The following is a 24,176-nucleotide window of genomic DNA, read 5'->3' on the forward strand; positions in this document are numbered from 1 at the left end:
AATGGTACTAGATCTCACAAGCACCGTTTAAGTCTCAAAGTTACTGCTGTTTCCATTTTCATGTATTGAAAAATACTTGTTACGCACTAATATCCGGTGTATTCTTGGCTTCCCTCTGTTTAGGAGCTGGTTGGAGAAGATGAACATAGACATACATGAAGTGGCACGAAAACAAAGGTGATATAAGGTAGGATGAGATAGTGCAGGGCCCATTACATTCAGCAAAATCTTGACATTTTTCTAATGCCTCTTTGCATGCCTCCTTGCCAACTGATTGTTGGGTAAAATCGGCCCAAAGCACATAAGAGGAAGTTAAGGACTAAGTTGGCATTGAATTGCCACACACCTGCTATTCAAGGCTGCTGTTGGAAATGTCCCTTTTACAACATTGACAGCCAACGGGGAGGGATAGGGAGAGGAGAACAGATCCAGAACACAGGACTCACCTTTCCCCCCCGTACACGGCCGTCTGCCACCTCCCCAAAAAAGTTGGGCTGAAGAGAGAAATCATACGAATCAAATCTAAACAGGACATTCAAGTCATTTCACATCGTCGAAAATTGTGCAAATTCCCCAGACTGAGCTGAAAGCTGGCAGTTAATGATACGTGTTGTATCAGAGGGGCTAGGGTAGAACCAGGGAATTTCTTCCCCCTCAATTTCAGGTTAGCGCCTCCCCCTGTGCCCCCAGCCCCGGTCAGGTCACCTGGGCGCAGAAGAGGGAGGCCACGCGGGAGTCGAGGACCTCTGGTCGACGTCCGAGGAGCGCGTCCCGGCGCGGTGTCCTGGGTGCGCTACGCTCGTTGGGAGGAGGACGGGGCGCCTCCTGCCCAGGAGGAACCAGAGGTTTCAGCGGGGACGACCCCTGCCCAGGGCGCCCTCTGCCCAGCGGACCCACTTCCCGAGGCAGGCGAACTGGGCGAGGCAGCTCTGTGTCACCCACCACGAGCGCTCACCGGGCGCCCAAGCTCTCTCAGCGGAACCGTCTCGGCCGCGGTGCGCTCCGGCGCTGTGAGGCTCTGGCTGGCACTGGCTCACCGCGGGTGGAGCTGCCGGTTCTGCTGCGGCCACGCGGGGTTCCCGAGACAGACCCGCCGCTGGGACCGCCATCCTTTTCTAGAGGCTGAGTGAGGGGGCAGATCGTGGGTGGCCGCGCTCTCGAGGCCCCTCCCTGACCTCGCCCAACTTCCCAGCCTCCAGACCTCTGGGGCCCCTGCGCCCTGCGGCCCTGCCTTGGCCGCTGCTCTCGCCTCTCCTGCCCTCCTCCGACTTTCTTGCTATGCCAAAGGCTCAGGGTCTTCTTCGCTCTCTCCTTCTTACTTTGTTCCTTCTTTTTTCTTAGCTGAGAAGATCCATCTCGGCAGTAGTCAGTCCACATACCCAAGTTATCTTCTCCCTCCGCCCACCCATGCTCCACACCGTATTCTCCTATCCAGAGAAAAATTCTCTTAAGGCTGTGAACTCTCTTAAAATCCTAAACCTCCTTGAACGGTTCTAATCTCTAGCTAAACACTGTTTATTATTAACACTAACACATACACACGCGCAAACATACCCTTGCTTCTACACTGGGGGAAATGTTTCCTTTATCCCTTCACGGATGAAGACCCGAGCAAGTACCTTGAATTTCACATATGTATGTTGTCCATCAATCTCAGCCCCAACACATCACTTGGACTATATATGAGTTTAAGTCTACCTGCTCTGCCTATAGCCCAGCAGCGATGATCAGATGGGGCTAGGGAAATCAAAGCCAGCTGCCTTATCCCCATTTCCCCTCAGGCAGGCCACCCTTCTCACAGGTTCTTGAGCTGGGATGGTGAGATCATGGGGTGAGATGAGTGCCAAACCAAACAGCCCAGTTCCCCAGTCATTGTCCCCGCTAAAGCTCACTTCTCCCAGCACCCACCATTATTCAAAGCTCCACCCTGTTCTCATCATGTTGGTGGAGCTAACGTAGTCAATCATTAGTTCTGCCCTGGCAATGCCTTTTTATGCCCCTTCTATCTGCAGGACCACCTCCTGCACAAAACAGAACTGAGAAAAGGGGAAGACTTGTTTACTCGGATTAGGTAGGATATACACGAATCCATCTCACACCAGATATTCTTCTGCTGTAGACTTCCAAGTGTTTCAGTCCACCATTAATCATGGACTCTCACAATTAGCAGAGATGCAGAGTGACCTAATCCAACATCCCAGCTGAAACGTGAACAAACCACCCTCCCAAGGAATTTGTCCACCCACCAAAGCTGTTTTCCAATGTGACTTAACCTTGGGCACATGTCCCCACCCCCAAAGGAAGCAACCCCTTCCATCTTTGGGTTAATGTTGGCTTCCTTCTAAAATGAATTGGCTCAATTTCTCTGTTGAGTAACCACATAGTTCCTGTCCGTCTTTTTTGAAAGATATACTTTATTTTTCATAAAACATTTTTATCTGTTTACAAGTATTGCAAAACCTATTGAAAAGTTGTAAAATACAGAAAAATGTAAGGAGACAGGTAATAGTTGTCATTAAAATGCATTTTTAAAGAATATTCTAATATTAGAATTAGAGTAATGTACTAAATAGGAGTACATATTTGGGTATGATTATTATAACACACACACAGGAATAGTATTCTGAATAGAGAACTTATATAAATCAATAATAGAAAAATAAGGGTAATTGACAGAAGAGTAGACCTTAATATTCAGTAAACATGAGAAAAAATACTGAAATATTCTAAATTTAGATAGACTTAATAACAAAGCCATTTCAAGGAAATGATATATTGTCTTCCCCAAATGAAGCTTAACAAAAATTAATTTGGTAAAATACAATCTCAGCAATTTTTTGAGAAAATGAACACTTCATATGCTTTTGATGAGACTATTAGCTGGTATAATCACCAAGGAAGAAAACTGGCATTATCTGTTTAATCTGAAAGTGATCTAGAAATTTTACTCTTGGTGTCTACCCCCAAGTCAGTGAGAGAAGATATTCTTTATGTGAGTGATTTTTCTGAAGGGTCTACTTGCTACATTCAAATAGAATCTGGCAAAATGATGACAAACATAATTTTTAAATCATCATTGGGTAATCAAGAAAGTGAAATCTCCAGGGAAAAGGCGGATGGAGGCAAAGCATAAAGAATCAGAATATGGAAAAGAAGAAAGAAGAGAAAGAGAGAAGGAAGAGAGGAAAGTGAGATGTAGATAGTAAGTTTAGGCTTTATTAAAACTGGTATCTACAGTAAAAAGTGAGATATAGATATTGAATTTAGACTTTGCAAAGTCGTTAAATATGTATGGTAAAATTTCTTGGGCAATTCCTAAATGACGGAAATAGAGAACAAAACTCTTGAACCAGGGAGAAAAACAGATTGACAAATAAAAAATTAATTGAGAAAGCAAGAAGAGAGAAAAAAGCACAGCAAAAGTGACAAGTAGAAAGTAAATTTATAAGATTCAAGTCAACAATCATAATAATAGTCTGAACTTCTTGATTAAAGGAAGGAAGATGTGGTTGGATTTTAAATTCTGCCATGTGCTTTTACAAAAGATACACACACCCAAAATGAGGACAGAGAAACTTGAAAAGAATGGAAACAAATATACCATGCACATGTTAATTGTATTTTAAACTGACAGCTTTATTAATACAAAAAAGCACAATGAAGGAGAAAGGGGAACACTACATAATGATAAAAGACTCAATTCAGGAAGAAGATAAAAATATTCTAAATTTAGATATATCTAATAACGAAGCTACAGAATACATAAAGCAAAAACTGACAGAAGTAGAGGGAAATTTTCACAAACTCACTATCATAGTGGGAGAGTTCCACAAGCCTTTAGGTTAAGATGATAAATAATACTAAATGTGTAGATGATTTGAACCGTCAAGTTATAAGGAACCATGAAACTTGCAGTTAAAGAACACATTCCTCCCATTAGAAAATAAAGCAAGTCTCGGGTGCAGCACACCAACATGGCACATGTATACATATGTAACAAACCTGCATGTTGTGCACATGTACCCTAAAACTTAAAGTATAATAATAATAAAAGAAAAGAAAAAATAAAGTCTCATGAAATTTAAAGCAAGTCTCAACAAATTTCAAAAACTAGTATCACTCAAACTTTGTTGCCTGACCACAACACAGAAAGTTTAAAAGTCTAAAAAGTGTTTTAAGAAATATAAAAACAAGAACGTAGTTTTTCATGTTTTGAAATTTAAACAATAAATGTACTTATTTATGCAATAACTTTAAACAATCGATTTTAAAATAAAATACAATGGAAATTATAAAATATTTCAAACTGTGTGATTAAAAAACATTGCATATCAAAACTTGTGAGAAGCCAGTAAGAGGATCCTTTAAAGGAAATTAACAGCTTTAAACACTTGTGCCAAAAGAAGAGAGGCTGAAAATCTGATAGAGTGATAAATGCAACCAAATTTAACAGCTGGTAAAATAGCAGAAAAAAGGCTCTCAAAAGTTAAGAGATTTTACGAAAACACACGTTAGTGAACTAAGGCAAAAAGAGTTGATTCTTTGAATAAAATAAAGCAACCTCTGATGAGGCTGATCAAGAAAGAAAATGAAAGGTAGAAAATGATATATATCTATAGATAGCAAATAAAGATTAAAACTAGATACACGAATACTAAGAACCAACATATACCATATATTTGAAATTTTAAATTAAATTAATAAATTCCTAGAAAAAATATCTATAAAACTTGGCCAGGCGCAGTGGCTCATGCCTATAATCCTAGCACTTTGGGAGGCTGAGGCAGGTGGATCACCTGAGGACCGAAGTTCGAGACCAGCCTGGTGAACATGGTGAAAACCCATCTCTACTAAAAATACAAAAATTAGCCAGGCATGGTGGCACGTGCCTGTAATCCCAACTGCCCAGAAGGCTGAGGCAGGAGAATCGGTGGAAACCAGGAGATGGAGGCTGCAGTGAGCCGAGATCGCACCACTGCACTCTAGCCTGGGCGACAAAGAAAGACTATGGAAAAAAAAAAGAAAAAAGAAAAAAATCTATAATACTCATGTAAGAATAACTACAAAGCCAGAATAATAAATGCTGTTTAAAGACCTTGAATAAGTAGTTTAAAATCTTCCCACTGGGAAAAAAAGAAAATCAAGCCCATATGATTTTGCAGGGCAACTTTCAAGGATCAAGTACTTCCTGAAAATTAGAAAAGAAGGAAATCTCCCAGACTCATTCTAACAAAATGAGACAAGGACAATCTGAAAAAGAGTAAAGTCACAGGCCATCTTACTAATGATTACAGATAAAAATAAATTCTAAACAAAATATTGACATACCAAATTCAGTAGGACTTACAAAAAACACAGCAGTATCAAGCTTTGATTATCCTAGGGATGCATGGGTAGTTTAACACAGGGGGGCCCAGGCCGTAGATTGGTACCAGTCTGTGGTCTGTTAAGGACCCAGCTGTACAGCAGGAGGTGAGCTGTGGGCCAGCGAGCATTATCACCTGAGCTTTGCCTCCTGTCAGATCAGCAGCAGCATTATTCTCATAGGAGCATGAACCTTAGTGTGAACTGCACATGCAAGGGATATAGGTTGCTGCTCCTTATGAGAATCTAACGCCTGATGATCTGAAGTGAAAAAGTTTCATCCCAAAACATCCCTCCCTGCCCTCCCCACCCACCCCATCTGTGGAAAACTTGTCCTCCACAAAACTGGTCCCCAGTGCCAAAAGGTTAGGGACTATTGGTTTAACATATTAAAATCAATGACTATATTTACCATGTACACAAATTAAATGGGAGGCTGGGCACGGTGGCTCATGCCTGTAATCCTAGCACTTTGGGAGGCCAAGGAGGGCAAATTGCTTGAGTTCATGAGTTCGAGACCAGCCTGGGCAACATGGCAAAAACCTGTCTCTACAAAAAAATACAAAAATTAGCCAGGCACAGTGGCACACGCCTATAGTCCCAGCTACTTGAGAGGCTGAAGAGGGAGAATCACTTGAGTGCAGAAGGTAGAGGTTGCAGTGAGCTAAGATCACGCCATTGCACTCTAGCCTAGGTGACAGAGTGAGACTCTGTCTCAAAAAAAATTTTTTTTTAAATTAAAAGAAAATAAATTGATAAAATTCAACATCCATTCATGATTAAAAAGCAAAAACAACTCTTACCAAACTAAGACTAGACAAAATTTTCTTAACCTCATAAATGTTATCCACTAGAATCCTACAGCAGACATCTTTCTTATGGTAAAATATTAAAATAATTCTCTTTTAATTTAGGAGCGAGAAAAGATGCGCATCATCTCTGCTAACATTTAAAATAATACCTGCAAAGAAAGGGTTAGAAAAAAGTGGGGAGCGGTATAAGGAAAAGAAAGAGAGAAAAAGAGAAAGAGGGAAGGAAGGGAAAGGAGGGGAGGGGAATGAAGGGGAGGGGAGGGGAGGGGAGGGAAAGGGAGGGGAGGGGAGGGAAAGGGAGGGGAGGCGAGGGAAAGGGAGGGGAGGGGAGGGGAGGGCCGGGCAGGGCAGGGAAGGAAAGGGAAGGATCACAACTGGATAGCCTAGCAGAGAGGCAGCAAAGCTCTTGGTGAGCATGGAGCTTAGAAATCAACTGCCTGGGTTTAAGTCCTCCCTTCTGTGTTCAGATGGTAATTTGTGGCTTTGAGCTAATGATTTAATCTCTTTGTGGTTAATTTCCTTGTAAGTAAAATGGAGATGAAAAATGACCCTGCTTAAAAGGGCTGTTGTGATAAATATTTAGTGTTCTGAATAGTGCCTAGCACAGCATGCTATGTGGAATCATTTGCTTAGAAATAATAATAACATAAATTATACTGACAAATTAACAAGTTTTGTTAAGTGGTTGAATATAAGATCAATCTACAAAATCTACTGCATCAACTATATACGAGCAAAAGACCAGAACATGTAAATTAGAAAAGAGATACCATTTACAATAGCAGTAAGATGTATAAGGTAACTAGGAATAAATTTAACATAGGTAAATGAATTCTAAGTGGAGATTTTTAAAATTTTTATTGAAAGACATAAAAGACAATCTAAATAAAAATAATGCTAATATATGATCTATGAAGATATCATCTGCCCAAAGTAATATATGCATTTTCAATCAAAATCACAACAGGGTTAATGAAAATGTGATGCTAAAAGTTACATGGTAAAGCAAAGGCTCAAGATAGCCAAAATTCTCCTAAAGAAGGCCAGGCACAGTGGCTTATGCCTGTAATCCCAGCATGTGAGGAGGCCAAAGCAAGAGGATTGCTTGAGCCCAGGAGTTCAAGACCAACCTGGGCAACATAGTAGGACTTAGTTGCTACAAAAAATTAAAAAATTAGGCAGGCATGGTGGTGTATGCCTGTAGTCCCAGCTACTTGAGAGGCTGAGGTGGGAGGATCACTTGAGTCAGGGAGGTTGAGGCTACAGTGAGCCATGATCATACCACTGCATGGCAGCCTGGGCAACAGAGTGAAACCCTGTCTTTAAAAAAAAAAAAAATTCTCCTGAAGAAGAACAGTAAGGAGCAGGGTACTCACTAGTTATTAAATGGGAGGTTATTGGCTCAGGAATAAAGAAATTAAACAATGGACCAGATTACAGACCCTAAAAATAAACCTATCCATTTATAGAAATGTTGTGTAAAACAACATGGGATTTTCTTTTTTTTTTTTAATTATACTTTAAGTTCTAAGGTATGTGTGCAGGTTTGTTACATATGTATACATGTGCCATGTTGGTGTGCTGCACCCATTAACTCGTCATTTACATTAGGTATATCTCCTGATGCTATCCCTCTCCCCTCCCCCCACCCCACGACAGGCCCTGGTGTGTGATGTTCCCCACCCTGTGTCCAAATGTTCTCATTAGAACAGTGGATTTTCAATAAATAAAGCTGGGAAAACTGGTTATCCATATGGAAAACGAAATTAGATTCCTACGTTATACCATCATAAAAATCAATCCCAGGTATGTTATTAATTTAAATATGAAAAGCAAAGCATTTGTACTTTAAAAAGAACATCAGAAGAATATCTTTCTGATCTTGGGGTTGAGAAGGACTTCTTACACCAGACACAAATAGTGCTGACCATAAAAGGATAATTAATACATTTGACTGCATTAAAATTAATGTCCTGTTAATCACGAGACACTATAAAGATAAAAAATAATTATATTCTGAGAGAAGATATATTCAGCACTTATAATCACAAATGAATTAGGATTAAGAGCCAAGATAGAAGACCCTTCCATCAAATCAACAAGAAAAAGATAAACACAATAATAGAAATCTGGGCAATAGGCATAAAGAGGCATTTCATAGATTAGGAAACATAAATAATGAATAAATACACGCACATATTCATTATTTAATTGCAGGCAGGAAAGTGCAATAGGGTTAATGAAAATGTGACTCTAGGGGGTTATATGGTAAAGCAAAGGCCTAAGATAGCTAAAATTCTCCTAAAGAAGGCCAGATTCAGTGACTCACGCCTGTAATCCCAACATTTGGGGAGGCTAAGGCAAGAGGATTATATGAGCCCAGGAGTTCAAGAACAACCTGGGCAACATAGTGGGGCCATGAGATGTGCACTTGTACCCATCAGGTCAAACATTAACAAGTCTGACAATATCAAGTGTTGGAGACTGGGTGTAGTGGCTTATGCCCGTAATCCTAGTGCTTTGGGAGACAAAGGCAGGAAGATCACTTGAGGCTAGGAGTTCAAGACCATCCTTGGAAAGGCCCCTACTCCACAATTTTTTTTAACTGGGTTGAGTATGGTGCCATGTGCCTGTAGTTCCAGCTACTTGGGAGGCTGAGGTGGGCAGATCACTTGAGCTCAAGAGTTTGAGTTTCCAGTGAGCTATGATCCCACCACTGCACTCCAGCCTGGGTGACGTGAGACTCTGACTTAAAAAATATCAAGTGTCAAGTGTTGGTGAACATATGAAGAATATTAGTCAGGGTTCTCCAAAGAAACAGAACCAATAGGATCTAGCTAACATATGTATATATTATATTTTATATAAAGATATATATATATATGAAGAGATGTATTATAAAAAATTGGTTCATGTGATTATGGAGGCTGAGAAGCCCCACAATCTGCCATCTGCAAGCTAGAGACTTAGGAAAGTCAGTGGTATAGTTCCAGCCTGAGTCCAAAGGCCTTAAAGCGAGGAAATTTGACAGTGTAAGTTCAAGTCTAGGCCTAAAAGCTTGAGAACCCAGAGAGCCAATGGTGTTAAGTTCTAGTGTGAGAGCAGAAGACTAATGTCTCAGCTCCATCAGTCAGGAAGAATCAGTAAATTCTCCCTTCCTCCACCTTTTTGTTCTATTCACGCCTTGAGTGAACTGGATGATGCCTATACAATGAATTGGCTGATGGGGAGGGCAATCTGCTTTATTCAGCCTGCCAATTCAAATGCTAGTATCATCCAGAAACACACTCACAGACACACCCAGAAATAATATTTAAACAAATATCTGGGTACCCCATGGCCAGTCAAGTTGTTACATATAACTAACCATCACATGAGGCAGTAGGACTCTTGCGTAGTGCTAGGAGGAGCATAAATTTGTACAATCAGTCTAGAACACAAACTGGCACCATCTTCTAAGTCTGAACAAGTATGTAACTTGCAATAAGTTTTTCAATCCCAGGAATATATCTTGAAGAAATTCTTGCAAATAGGTGACAAGCAACATACCCTAAAATGGAATATTCATGGTAGCATTGTTCACAAAAGCAAAAACATGGAAAAAATCAAAATGATCGCTAACATAATAGATAAATTAACTGTGGTATATCCAACATTGCAAGATGTTATTTGGCAGTGAAAAGGAATAGACTACAGCTATATGAGTTACAGATTTTAAAAAATGGATTGCTGAATATATCATTTTTATGAAGTTCAAAGACAAGCAAAATTAAACCATATATTCTTTCTTTACAAATACATACATTTGATAAAGCAGTTTTAATAGTAAGGAAGTAACTCACACAAATTCAGGAGAGTGGTTATGTTAGGATATATGAGGAAACAAGATCTGGAAAGAATTTATAGAGAGTCTCTACAGACAGTGATTTCACTAGTCTTCTTATGCCTATGGTTTCTAACTATATATGTTAGAATATTTAGAATATATATAACATGTATAGGATATATCTGTTAGAATATATATTTTTCTATTATCAAATAATGCATAATAAAACATTTAGAACAATGACAGAAATGACATATTTCAAAGATAGAAAGATAAAACATAGGTCGGGTGCGGTGGCTCACACCTGTAATCCCAGCACTTTGGGAGGCCGAGGCGGATGGATCACAAGGTCAAGAGATCAAGATCATCCTGGCCAACAAGGTGAAATCCCGTCTCTACTAAAAATACAAAAATTAGCTGGGCATGGTGGGTGCATGCCTGTAGTCCCAGCTACTCAGGAGGCTGAGGCAGGAGAATCGCTTGAACCGGGAGGCGGGGGTTGCAGTGAGCCCAGATTGCGCCACTACACTCCAGCATGGAGACAGAGCAAGACTCTGTCTCAAAAAAAAAAAAAAGAAAGAAAGAAAGATAAAACATGGTGATTAATCGCATTGATATGAGATGGAGTGAAAACAAAAAAGAACGAGTGCTTTCAGCATACCTGCTTATGGAGTGTCATTGACAAATATGAAAGATCAAAAGGAAGATGATTAGGGGAGAATGAATTTGATTTAGGATGTGTTGTATTAGAGTTGATTCTGGATCTTCTGGAATATCTAAAATTTATCTAGAAATATAACTAATTTGAGAGGTCTCTGTTTTGACAGAAAATTAGTGCCGCAGTTCGAGACCAGCCTGGCTAACATGGTGAAACCCCGTATCTACTAAAAATACAAAAATTACCCGTGCGTAATGGTGTGCACCCGTAATCCCATCTACTCAGGAGGCTGAGGCACGAGAATTGCTTGAACCTGGGTGGCAGAGGTTGCAGTGAGCTGAGATCGTGCCACTGCACTCCAGCCTGAGCAACAAGAGTGCGACCCTGTCTCAAAAAAAAAAAAAAAAAAAAAAAAAGAGAGAAAGAAAAGAAAAGAAAAAAGAAAATTAGTGAATTAGTGCCACCATGACAGTATACATTGATAAAAGAAAGTTGAGATGAATATGAGGACTTATGCCCAAATTTCGGGGCTCATAAACTGTAAATCGAATCAATGAAGGAAGACAGGAAAGAATAATCAGCCTATGTAAGCTCCAGGGTGACATAATGTCATAGAACCAAAGAGAGGACATAGTTGAAGAATCAGAAGACTGCTGTAGGGTCAAACACTTTAGAGAGCGGTAGGAGAATTGGATTTGAGACAGATTTTTCATTTGGCAAAATGGAAGAGAAGTGGAAAACTCAGAAGCACACAACACATGTTAAGACAGACATGATAAATTTATGTAAATGTTTAGATTTTACAGTTGGTTATTTATAAAGTCAAGTGTATTACCTAACGAATCCACCTAATTTATCATCATAGCCCAAACAAGCCATCTAACTAAGCAAGTATGTTTTCCAAGCCACGCATTTTTTTATTAGAATTGTCTTCACGAGCAGCAATATATTCACCATCATCCCGTTCCTAGAATATTTCTATTATCCCCAGACTTCATCTATAAGTCATATCATAGAGCATTTCTCCCTTTATCTCTGTCACCTGACCCAACTCTAAAGCTCTTTCTACACAATTCAGCTTTACCTCTGCAATTGGGTATCTATATTCACTATATTACTTGACGTCCATTTTTGAATGACTATAATATGTTGTCTTTCTTCCATGAGAGCATATAATGTTCTCCTACAAGCTTATAAAAATGTCTCTATTTCATATGTTTTTAATGACTGGTATATAGTACAATGGACACAATAAATATTTTTAGCTGATTTCTATTTCATATCCATGCTATTGCCCCCTCTGAGGGAGTTTTGTCAGCTTTCCACCAGCCACACCCCTTAATTCTTTCAGAACTCCAGTGCTGCCTGAGATTTCCTGGTTTAATCAGGCCAGTAGCCTATTCATTTGCCCACACGCTTCCTACTTTCCAATCACTTAGTGCAGTTTTGTCACAGTTGTGTTAATCCCATTTCTCCTTTATTGAGCGTACTTCTCCAGGAAATATTGCCATCATCACTCCCCACAAAATCTAGAAGGTCACTCCACACACCGTCAGGACATGTTGACTGAGTAATGCCGCTGAATACCTACAAAAAGAATAATTTTTCAATTCATTAACTTTTTGACTCAGTATAATGAAAGACATTAATTTGAAACATCTACAATTGCAATTGCCTCTAGTAAACTTTAATAACAATGTATTTATCAAAGTGTGATTCAATCACCTTGGGGAGAAAGAAAGCAGGAAATGAAGTTGAAACAAGTAAGTACCCTTCAGAGAAAACAAGCACTTGTTGACAGCTGACTAATTGAAGAGAAAGAAGGCATTCTTTTTTCAGGAACACAGGAGACAAAGATGAACAAAAGACTGTCTCAGAGACAGGAAAAAAATAGTTCAGGAGGGAAGTGAAAAAGAGATCACTAGTCCTTACCTCTTCCAAAAGGGATGATTAGTAGAAAATATTTTGTTATTGTTTAAGAACAAGAAATACAAATTTATCTTAGGACATAAAGACAAACACAAAGGCATATAAACATTGTGTATTCTAGGATCCTCGTTTTCCTTTTTTGCATAATTTTTTAGTGGTTGTTCTAAGCATTGCAATATATATCCTTAATATTTCAGACTAAGAGTTAATATTGAATCGATTCATTTAAAATGTAGAAATCTTGCAAGGCATGAGTTCATTTACTCACCTTTTCATCCTTTTTGCTATAGTTGTCAAATGCATTACATTTATACACGTTATAAATCCTATGATGCAATGTTATCATTTTCAGTGCTCTTTATTTTTTGCCCCTGAAGACCTGATTTTCCATCTGGTTGTATTTCTCTTCAACCTGAAGAACTTCTTTGGTATTTCTTATAGTACGTGTTCACTGGCTACATATACTTTTAGTTTTATCTGGAAATGTATTTTACTTCACCATCATTCTTTTAGAATTATTTTCACTGGACATATAATTTAATGTAGTTTTGAGTTTTGTTTTATTCTTTAAAGATGTTGTTCCACTGTCTTCTGGTCTCCATTATTTTTCTGATGAGAAGACATCAATCATTCAAATCACAATTCCCTTATATGTAATGTGTCATTTTTCTCTGACAGCTTTCAAAATATCTTTAGTTTTCTGCAACTTGCTGACAATGTGCCAGCTGTGTGCAATGCAATTCTGACATTACCTAGAGTGAGGTCAAATTTCACAAGTTAAGGGTACAGTCTTCCATAAGAGCTCCCTTATTTTGTTATAGGTAGTTAGGCATGAGTGGGGCACGTGAGGGCTCTCCCCTGGCCACTAGGAATGTCAGGTGATGGTTCAGCAATTATCACATTGACTCTCTAAAAGTAACAAATTGATAGCCAGTGCAAGGGAGAGGCCATTTCCTGATGATCCACAGCTACTGCACTGAAGTGTTCACTGAATAAAGATGCCAGAGAGAAGGAACTTACTGAGCATGCACATTAAGACACAAAATGGCAGAGTATGACCTTCCAAGGGCACAGCACCAGAAAAGGGAAAAAAGCCTCAGATGGGCATGTGTACAACTAAACACACCACGCATGCTCACTTCCCAAGCACAAGGAGTGCACTGCACATGCAGGCAGCCCACTCTAAGGGAAGAATCATGGGAAAGGGGCCAGCCTATAAAGTCCTAGGATCAAGGTAAAGCACTGCACTTGTTCTTCAAGTTGCCTGATTGGATCTCTTCCAAGTGTACTTTCCTTTCTTTCCTGTTCTAATGCCTTCTTAATAAACTTCCACTCCTGCTCTGAAACTTGCCTAAGTCTCTTTTTTTTCTGCTTTATGCCCCTCCATCAAATTCTTTATTCTGAGGAGGCAAGAACTGATGTTGCTGCAGACCTGTACAGATTCATCGCTGGTAACTCAGATACTGAGAGGTGACAGCATGCTGGCAGCCCTTGCAGCCCTCGCTGGTTCTTGGCGCCTCCTCGGCCTCGGCACCCACTCTGGCCGTGCTTGAGGAGCCCTTCAGCCCCTCGCCGCACTGTGGGAGCCCCTTCCTGGGATGACCGAGGCCGGAGGCAGCTCCCTCAGCCTGCGGGGAGGTGTGGAGGGAGAGGCACGGGTGGGAACCGGGGCTGTGCGCAGCGCTTGCTGGCCAGCTAGAGTTCTGGGTGGGTGTGGGCTTGGCGGGCCCGCACTCGGAGCAGCCAGCCGGCCCCACAGGCCCGGGGCAGTGAGGGTAATTAGGATCCAGGCCAGCAGCTGCGGAGGGTGCGCGGGGTCCCCCAGCAGTGCTGGCCCAGTGGCGCTACACTCGATTTCTCGCCAGGCCTTAGCCGCCTCCCCAAAGGGCAGGGCTCGGGACCTGCAGCCTGGGCACCCTCCCCCCCACCTGTGGGCTCCTGCGCAGACCGAGCCTCCCAGACGAGCGCCGCCCCCTGCTCCACGGTCCCAAGTCCCGTCAACTGCCCAAGGGCTGAGAAGTGCAGGCACACGGGGCAGGACTGGCAGGCGGCTCCCGCTGGGACCCTAGTGCAGGATCCACTGGGTGAAGCCAGCTGGGCCCCTGAGTCTACTGGGGACTTGGAGAACCTTTATGTCTAGCTAAGGGATTGTAAATACACCGATCAGCACTCTGTGTCTAGCTCAAGGTTTGTAAATACACCAATCAGCACTCTGTATCTAGCTAATCTAGTGAGGACATGGAGAACTTTTGTGTCTAGCCCAGGGATTGTAAATGCACCAATCAGCACCCTGTAAAAACAGACCAATCAGATCTCTGAACAACAGACCAATCAGCTCTCTGTAAAATGAACCAATCAGCAGGATGTGGGTGGGGCCAGATAAGAGAATAAACGCAGGCTGCCCGAGCCAGCAGGGGCGACAGGCTCAGGTTCTCTTCCTTGCTGTGGAAGTTTTGTTCTTTTGCTCTTTGCAAAAGATCTTGCTACTGCTTATTCTTTGGGTTCATACTTCCTTTATGAGCAGTAACACTGATCACGAAGGTCTGTAGCTTCACTGCTGAAGCCAGCGAGACCACAAACCCACTGGGAGGAATGAACAACTCCAGATGCGCCACCTTAGGAATTCTAATGCTCACCGTGGAGGTCTGCAGCTTCACTCCTGAGGCCAGCAAGACCACGAACCCACCAGAAGGAAGAAACTCTGAACACATCTGAACATCATAAGGAACAAACTCTGAACACGCTGCCTTTAAGAACTGTAACACTCACTGCGAGGGTCCGAGGCTTCATTGTTGAAGTCAGTGAGACCAAGAACCCACCAATTCCGGACACAATATCTTCCACCAGTAACACCTTCAGAAAGTAGTTGCAAGCCCGGGATTGCTAGGTCCTTGTTCTTCTGACCGACTGGCTACAAATTCAGGCATTCTCATTGCCCCATCAGATTCTGTAATTTGCTAGAAATGACTCGCAGAACTCAGGAAAGTATTTATACTTAGTTTATTATAAAGGATATAGATCAGGACCAGAAAATGAAGAGATCCACAGAATGCAGTCTGGGAAGGTTCCAAACACAAAAGCTTCTGTGTCCTAAGAGCATTACTTTTCTGAATCATTAATACATAATTGCCAGTTACAGAAGCTCACCTGTGCCTTGGTGCCAGAATTTTTACTGGCGTTTTTTTTGGTTTTTTTTTTCTTTCTTTTTTTTTTTTTTTTGACACAGAGTCTCACTCTGTTACCCAGGCTGGAGTGCAGTGGCATGATCTTGGCTCACTGCAGCGTCTGCCTCCAGGGTTCTAGCGATTCTCCTACCTCAGCCTCCCAGATAGCTGGGATTACAGGCACGCACCACCATGCCCAGCTAATTTATGTATTTTTAGTAGATAAGGGGTTTCACCATGTTGGTCAGGCCAGTCTTGAACTCCTGATCTCAGGCGATCCACCCACCTCGGCCTCCCAAAGTGCTGGGGTTACAGGTGTGAGCCACCACACCCAGCTTGGAGTTTTGTTATATAGGCATGATTGATTGAATTGTAACTTGAAACATCAGGGGTTTGGTCTAGGTCCTGCTCCTTGCTGCACAGAAAGCCAGTCACTAAGACAATCATTATTGCCAAGGAAGAAGACTTTAATGGGGTCCTGCAGTCAAGGAGTTAGGAGATCAGTCTCAAATCCATCTCCCCGACCAACTAAAATTAGGGGTTTATTTAGCAGGAAAGAAACATAATTATGTGTGGAAAAGCAGGAACTCAGTTGGGGTAAGAAATCAATCGTGATGAATGAGGGGCTTGAACTCTCATTGTCTGGTGAGTTTCAGTTCTTTCATACTTTATTTATTTATTTATTTTTGAGACAAGGTCTCACTCTGTTGCCCAGGCTACAGTGTAGTGGCACAATCACCACTCACTGCAGCCTCACCCTCCTGGACTCAAGCAATCCTCCCACTTCAGCCTCCCGAGTAGCTAGGACTATCGGTGCATGATACCATGCCCAGCTAATTTTTGTAGTTTTTGTAGAGATGAGGTTTCACCACGTTGCCCAGGCTGGTGTCAAACTCCTGGGCTCAAGCAATCAGCCCTACCTTGGCCTCCTAAAGTGCTGGGGTTACATGTGAGAGCTACTGTCCCTGGCCTCTTTGATACTTTTTGAGAGGCCTGGGGGTCCTTTCCTGAGGAACTCACATAAAAGATAGGTAAGTTTCAAGCTTTAAGACCAGAAGGGTCAATTTCTGTATTTATCCAAGAAAACCATCTAGTGGTCTGTTGCATCAGTTTCAGAATCATTGGTCACATGATTGAACTGAATCCCCAGCCCTCCCCACCACCCACCACCCACCACCCTACCGAGAGGTACAGCTTATATCACATGCAATAACATAGTTGGTCATTCTGATATGGTCAGCCCCCAGCCTGAGTCATCTCATTTGCATAAACTCGAGTGTGATCCCAAGGGTCCATCAAGGATAAAAGATAATTCTATCACCCCAAAAAATTCCAAGGATTTAGAGGTCATCTCCCAGGAACCAGGGACAGAGGTCAAATTCTTTACAACAGTGTGGTTTTCTTTGTATTTATCCAACTTCTTGGGGTTTGCTGAGCTTCTTTTTATTTTTTTAAGACAGGGTTTACCCTGTTGCCAGGTGGGACTGCAGTGGCATAATCAGAGCTCACTGTAGCCTCAAAACTCCTGGGCTCAAGCAATCCTCCTGCCATAGACTCCCAAGTGGCTGAGACTACAGGCGTGCACCACTACACCTGACTCATTATTTTTAATTTTTTGTAGAAACAGGGTTTGCTTTGTTGCTCAGGCTTGTCGCAAACCCCCATTGTATCTTGGTAGTAACTAACTTCTTTTGTATTTTACAGTTTCATAGGTGGAAGAGACTTGCCTTGTCTCAGATGAGACTTTAGACTTGGACTTCTAAGTTAATGAGAGAATAAGACTTTGGGGGACTGTTGGGAAGGCATGATTGTGTTCCAAAATGTGAGAAGGACATGAGATTTGGGAGGGGCCGGGGGCAGAATGCGATTTGGAAGGGGCTAGGGGCGGAATAATATGGTTTGGCTCTGTGTCCCCAAGTAAACCTCATATTGAATTATAATCCTCAGTGCTGAAGGAGGGGCTTCATGGGAGATGACCGGATCATAGGAGCAGACTTCTCCCTTACTGTTCTTGTTTTGTTTTGTTTTGTTTTTGAGATGCAGTCTCGCTCTGTCACCCAGGCTGGAGTGCAGTGACGTGATCTCGGCTCACTGTAAGCTCCGCTTCCTGGGTTCACGCCATTCTCCTGCCTCAGCCTCTCGAGTAGCTGGGACTACAGGCACCCACCACCATGCCCGGCTAATTTTTTTTTTTTTTTTTTGTCTTTCAGTAGAGACGGGATTTCACCGTGTTAGCCGGGATGGTCTCGATCTCCTGACCTCGTGATCCACCCGCCTCAGCCTCCCAAAGTGCCGGGATTACAGGCGTGAGCCACCGCGCGCTCGCGCCCGGCCCCTTACTGTTCTTGGAATAGTGAGTGAGTTCTCCTGAGATCTGGTTGTTTAAGGTGTGTAGCACTTCCTCCTTTGCTGGCTCTCTCTGCTGCTCCACCATGTGAAGATTTGCCTGCTTACCTTTACCTTCCACCATGATTAAGTTTCCTGAGACCTCCGTAGCCATGCTTTCTACACAGCCTATGGAACTATGAGTCAATTAAATCTCTTTTGTTCATAACTTACCCAGCCTCAGGTCGTTCCTTACAGCAATGTGAGAATGGACTAATACAGGAAGGAAATTCTGGGGAGCACAGCTGCAGCTGAATTGGAACAGTACAAAATTGCCACAGTCCTGATCTTTATTTTGTTTTTATTTTTTTTTTTTGAGACGGAGTCTCGCTGTCCCCCCAGCTGGAGTCCAGTGGCGTGATCTCGGCTCACTGCAAGCTCCGCCTCCCGGGTTCACGCCATTCTCCTGCATTAGCCTCCCCAGTAGCTGGGACTTCCAGATGCCTGCCACCACGCCCGGCTAATTTTTTGTATTTTTAGCAGAGACGGGGTTTCACTGTGTTAGCCAGGATGGTCTCGATCTCCTGACCTCGTGATCCGCCCGCCTCGGCCTCCTAAAGTGCTGGGATTACAGCCATAAGCCACCGCGCCCGGCCCATAGTCCTGATCTTTACCAAACATACCATGATAAAAAAGAGAATGATTAACTCTGACGCCACCATGGACCTATTTAAAAAGATATGAAGTGAGGTTTCAGGTATTTAAGACCTACAGAATGTAATAGGACAAAATAATTCAATAAACTCAATTTTCTGGTTCTGACCACTTAACAACTCCACCTGAAATTCTCAGACATCATGACTAGCACTAGCATGGCAATTTTCATTTTTTGGTGGGGGGCTACTGTTTTTAATAAAATGCTGGGCTGATGGCTTTGACTCAGTGGTAACTCCTGTGTGACTTTGTAAATAAAATGGGCAAGATTACTCAATTTTTATGTCCTAATTCTGCTATAGCCTTTTATATTTACCTCATAGTAATATTCTCTAAGTAATCTTTGTTTGTTTTCTTGTTGCAACACTTTAATATCTTAGAAGGAAGGAATATCAAATTGATGTAATTATTGGTTTTTCTGCTGTGTGAACTGTAAGTTAATTTCCATACATTGTTTTAATGTCACTTTCTTTTAACAAAAGAGTTGAGCTTCAAGTCAGTGACAAGTAAATACAGAACATAAAATTTTAAAAAATAACAAAAAATGTTCATCAGCTAATAAGACACATTTTTTCTTTGTTAAAAGATAAAACTACATTTCATCTATGAAAGAATTTTCTGTCAAATCTTACATGGCAAGATTGACAACAGTTATTTTTTTCTAAGATGAAAAACATTTTCAAATGAGAGATGAACTCCTTAATAAAGATGTAATCAGTCTTGTCAGGGAGAGGATTTACACAGTAAGTAAAGAGAAGTTCAAATTTGAAATTAATGGCACACAAGAGAGCAGTTCTCATAGTCCAAGATCAGTCCTCAGACATTTACTTGAAGGATTATTATTTCCTTTACATTTTGGAAGAAAAAAGTATAGAAGAGGTAGGAATAAATATCAGTTATTATAATAGAAAAGTTATAAAGAGAAAAAGAATTCATACTAACATCTTCTCCAGCTCACCTATACTAAATTATTAGCTAAAAAGAGAAATGACAAGAGTTTCAGATCATGCTGAGAAGCAAGAAAGAATAGAAAATAATGTGTCACATTCAATTTCAGCCTGTAATTTCATATTTCCCCTAAAAGGAAATATCTCAGGATACTGAATTACAAGTTCTAGCTAACAGATCGAGATGAAGCAGATGCTTTATACCAAGTAAGATGCCAGACCCAAACTCAAATTTTTAAAGGAAATAATCACAAAATTCTTAGACCTCTTACATTTTCCACTCCCAATGAGAATGGAAGAGAGGGTGCCTGGTCTCTTTCTTCATGCTCATTTGGATGGGCTGGGGCCTCCACCAAGTGTACTGATACTGCTTATTATGTTATTCCTGAAGCGGTAGGGCATAATAACTGCATTCTGGTTCGTGTCCAGGGAAATCAAGAGATGGAGAAATTGGCCCACCAAACACTTTGGTGGTAAAAGAGGAGAGTTTCCTTTGTGATTGGCCCGCACTCCTAAATTTGCCCAAGTAAAATCTACATGAGTGTTTCCCACGACTTGGAGGTGGATTGCGTATGAGGGTGAGTTCACCTTGGATTCAGTCCAATAGTGCTACTGAAAGAAATCAAGGGGGCCCCATTCACAAGGATGAAATCTAGGTGTATGCCAGATTGCTGGAGGTAGTAAGGGCGGAGAGATTCTAAAGCCATCACTCAAACAGAGACCCATCCACTAGGGAACCAGAAGCGAGAGACTTCAATGATGGGACTCAAGTGCCCACAAAAGCACTATGAGAGAGTTACCCTAAATATCTGCCAGTTCCAGGAACTCAAATCTGGCCCACCAAAGACAAGTTAAAGTAAGCATTTCCATATTACCTTTCTTTTCTTCCCTCCAATGCTCCAAATCTAGAGTGCCCTGAAGCTATGGCAAGCTGGCACCTAAAATCAGCACTAGCTGAAGAAAAGAAAAGACATAACTTTAAATTGAGAATTTCAAATATTATACAGAAACCAACACTCTAATTTCTGAATCTAGGAAGTGTTTTGGGCCTTAAAAGGTCTTTAGGACTGCTCGTTATCTAAATGTGAGCTGAAAATCTTGGAACTCAAATTTAATGATGGGTAAAAGCTTCCACCACTGAAAAGATTTAAGACATAATGAGAGAACAAAAAAAAAAAGTTTTATTAGGATTTATGCTTAGGGCTTCTTCAATGTAAAAGTAATATAAAAATCACCTTCACATAAACCTTCTACCAACTCCATCCTATCAGGCTCCCTAGAGAAAACAACTTGTTCTTTACTCTCTCTAAATAAGGACTTAGCCTCTCCTTTGATCATCAGAAACCTTATTAAGATTTTTCTTAGACCTCGGTGGTGATCGGGAGGTGATGCTTAGGTATAAGCATATGTATAGGAATATATGCTTGGTGGCTTTTTTCCCCCCAACATATGTTACATACTGAGGTTTTGGTATATATTTTTTCTTACCAAGAATTAAAATTTACATAAAATCAAAAGTTACAGGGATTATACTATCTTTTGATATGTTCATTTTTTCTCCTTTGTTAGCATTTAGGGCATACCCCATAACTCCAATTGCCTCACTAGTAGACATTTCCCAGTCAAATAAGATATGGCCTGAGGAAACGGCCCAGTAAGTATAATTTTACTGAAATAAGAACAGAAACAAAGTTCTAGTGGGTTGATGAATACATGGGAAATGCGGAAATAGTTATAAGAAATGAAAACCAAAATTTCTGGAAGCTCCACAGTAACCAAATGAGGAATTCGGTGCTGTTGCAAGAACTAGATTGAATGAAAAAAAATAAAGTTAAAGGCCAAATATAATTATTACAGACCTAATTTTAAAAAATTATGACTCTTTTAAGTGGTTATGATGCTTTAAAAATGTTTTTAAAATCTGTATTTTTATGTTCTGTGTAACTTGCATAAAATGATTTCTCATTAAACTTCATTTTTACTTATACAACCATGTCTTCCAATAAGTATATGTTCTATACCTTCTCAGAGTATACTCTCTGTTATGTGTTGTATGTAGAATATACAATGGGAACAATTGTGCTCAATTACTATTCTGCCCAATGCTGTAGCTTACCATGTATAGAGTGATAGTCTATAATACATGCGTAGGACAATGACTAACATATTCTTACAATATCTCTTTTGAAGGGGAATATTCTGATTAATTTATGATGTGGTAGTAATAAATACTTAAAATAACACATGAACACGCTAATATAAGCACTGATTTCATTATTTTATTTATTTATTTATTTAAAGACAGTCTCACTCTCTCACCCAGACTGGAGTGCATTGGCATCATCATGGCTTACTGCAGCCTCAACCTCCTGGGCTCAGGTGATCTTCCCACCACAGCCTCACAGGCAGCTTAGACTACAAGTGTGTGCCATCATGCCCAGCTAATCTGTTGTGTTTTTTGTAGAGACAGGGTTTTGCCATGTCACCAGGCTGGTCTCAAACTCCTGGACTCAAGAGACCAACCTGCCTTGGCCTCCCAAAGTGCTGGGATTACAGCTGTGAGCCACTATGCCTGGCCTCTTATTTTTGTTTCTTATTCATATTATCTAAGAATTTTAATTTACTGTCAGTGGTTATTGCTTTATGAAATCTCAGTAACAAGAAGCAAAGAAAATGAGTTCGGTAAGTGAGAATCCTGAATACATTACGAACTTTTCTGCTCATAAGTCCTCTTGTTTGAACAAACAGGAAGCATTATCATGAAAGTCTCTTCTGATAATTCCACTGCCATTCTTGCATCTATCAATGATTGAAATAAAGTATAAAAAATGAGACTAACTGATGACTAATAAATAGGATAGTAGAAGACCCTTAAAATAGTTTTATTCCTCTAGTACAGGTGGTCTTAAATGGGGGTCTTAAAAAAATGATTCTACTAATTCTCAAGATTTCTAGAAATGCTTCCTAAAAAGTAACCTTTACATTATATCCTTCAAATTAAAAGCAAAGTGCCTTAACAGCGAAGCAAAATCATGTTCCATAGGAATAAATTTCCTCCACTCATTATGAATACAGGTATCAGAAAGATTAAAATTTGCTTCTTTCTGTCATTGACACAACTACTCTGCTTATTCTTGCTTAGTTATTTCAGTACCCATGACAGTGTTCCAGCACATAGCTGAGTATGTGGGACAAATTCAGAACACAGAAATTATTATATTAATGCATGAATAAATGAATGAATAGTTGAAGTGTAAGTTCCTAGGAAGAAAGGCAATAAGATAAATCCACTTTTTTTCCCTCACATAGGCCTTGTTTGAAGACAATAATTACATGGCCTGAGGCCCTCTCTTTGAGACTACTTCATTTTTACTCAAAGAGGTCTTACCTAGTATGTAAACCTCGTTTGTCTGATCCATTTAACTTCATCATTTGGGAGATATAATGGTTCTCAGACTTGTAATATTTTGATGGCGTGAAACAACGAATATTTGATTTGTTACATCTGAAGGATTATAAGGCTAATGAGCAAGAATAACTCGATGCTCCACTTCAGGTGATTCGTATGCTATAGGAGTTAGCAATCTAGTTCTTGTCTTTCGTTTGAATACATTAACAAATATTCCTAGAGTATCTACTGATTACAAGGCCTGAGCCAGACGGACCTTGTTAGGGACTCTTGAACAAACAGAACTAAAAGCATGATAGACAAAAGGTAGAAATCTAATTAAAAGCAGTTGAGATGATGACACAAGATCAATCGAAATAATCTGCAAAGCCCAGAATGAAGTTAGACACTTTTCATTTTAGTCTGCTGACAAAATTAAGCAATATAACATCACAAAATATTAGATTTGTTAATTATATATTTGTCTATTTTATGCTTAAGTGTATCTACATTAAATGTTAGATTAAATGCAACGTGGTGTTAGTATTAGACCCTGGAGTAAAGTCATAGCTGAAAAACCAGTGAAAGCAAATAGTCTGTAGTTTAGTTAATAATATTCTAGCAATATTAATTTTTCTAGTTTTGAAAAATGGTTATAAAAGATGTTAACATTCGGGCAAACTGGATAAAGATTACATGGGGTCTCTTTTGGCTATTTTTGTAACTTCTGTAAATTAAAAAGTACTTCAAAATAAAATTATTTAAAATTGTATTTAGAACAACTCTATATTAAATTTTTTCGTAACCCTCATTATTGTGTGTGTGTGTGTGTGTGTGTGTGTGTATATATATATTTTTTTTTTTTTTTTTTTTTTTTTTGAGACAGAGTCTCTGTCGCCCAGGCTGGAGTGTAGTGGCGCTATCTCGGCTCACTGCAAGCTCCGCCTCCCAGGTTCACGCCATTCTCCTGCCTCAGCCTCCTGAGTAGCTGGGACTACAGGCGCCCACTATCATGCCCGGCTAATTTTTTGTATTTTTAGTAGAGACGA

General features: G+C 40.5%; 1 protein-coding gene and 1 long non-coding RNA gene across 8 annotated transcripts in view; one reads left to right on the plus strand and one right to left on the minus strand.

Annotated features, from left to right (window-relative positions):
• CFAP69 (cilia and flagella associated protein 69) overlaps positions 1 to 23,899 on the plus strand; it is a 105,470-nt gene extending 81,571 nt beyond the window's left edge. For 2 of the 7 annotated variants that reach the window (XM_034964398.3, XM_063606294.1), the window contains one exon: positions 1 to 98. This exon is cut by the window's left edge and continues 318 nt beyond it. Coding sequence is in view for 4 of the 7 variants with exons in the window: in XM_034964397.3 (XP_034820288.2) it covers positions 124 to 181 (58 nt within the window). In the remaining 3 variants the exon portion in view is untranslated. Of the gene's footprint in view, positions 100 to 123; positions 188 to 2,012; positions 3,394 to 10,829 lie in introns of those variants that run through there. The other 5 variants (XM_034964401.3, XM_034964400.3, XM_034964397.3 and 2 more) reach the window with 5 other exon arrangements.
• Positions 706 to 1,168, minus strand: LOC134730807 (uncharacterized). The gene has a single exon (XR_010112774.1). It is a non-coding gene; the product is annotated as an uncharacterized LOC134730807 (long non-coding RNA).
• Positions 23,900 to 24,176: the final 277 nt, after the last annotated feature.

The sequence above is a fragment of the Pan paniscus genome, chromosome 6 (genome assembly GCF_029289425.2).
Source record: "Pan paniscus chromosome 6, NHGRI_mPanPan1-v2.0_pri, whole genome shotgun sequence".
Classification (NCBI taxonomy): Eukaryota; Metazoa; Chordata; class Mammalia; order Primates; family Hominidae; genus Pan; species Pan paniscus.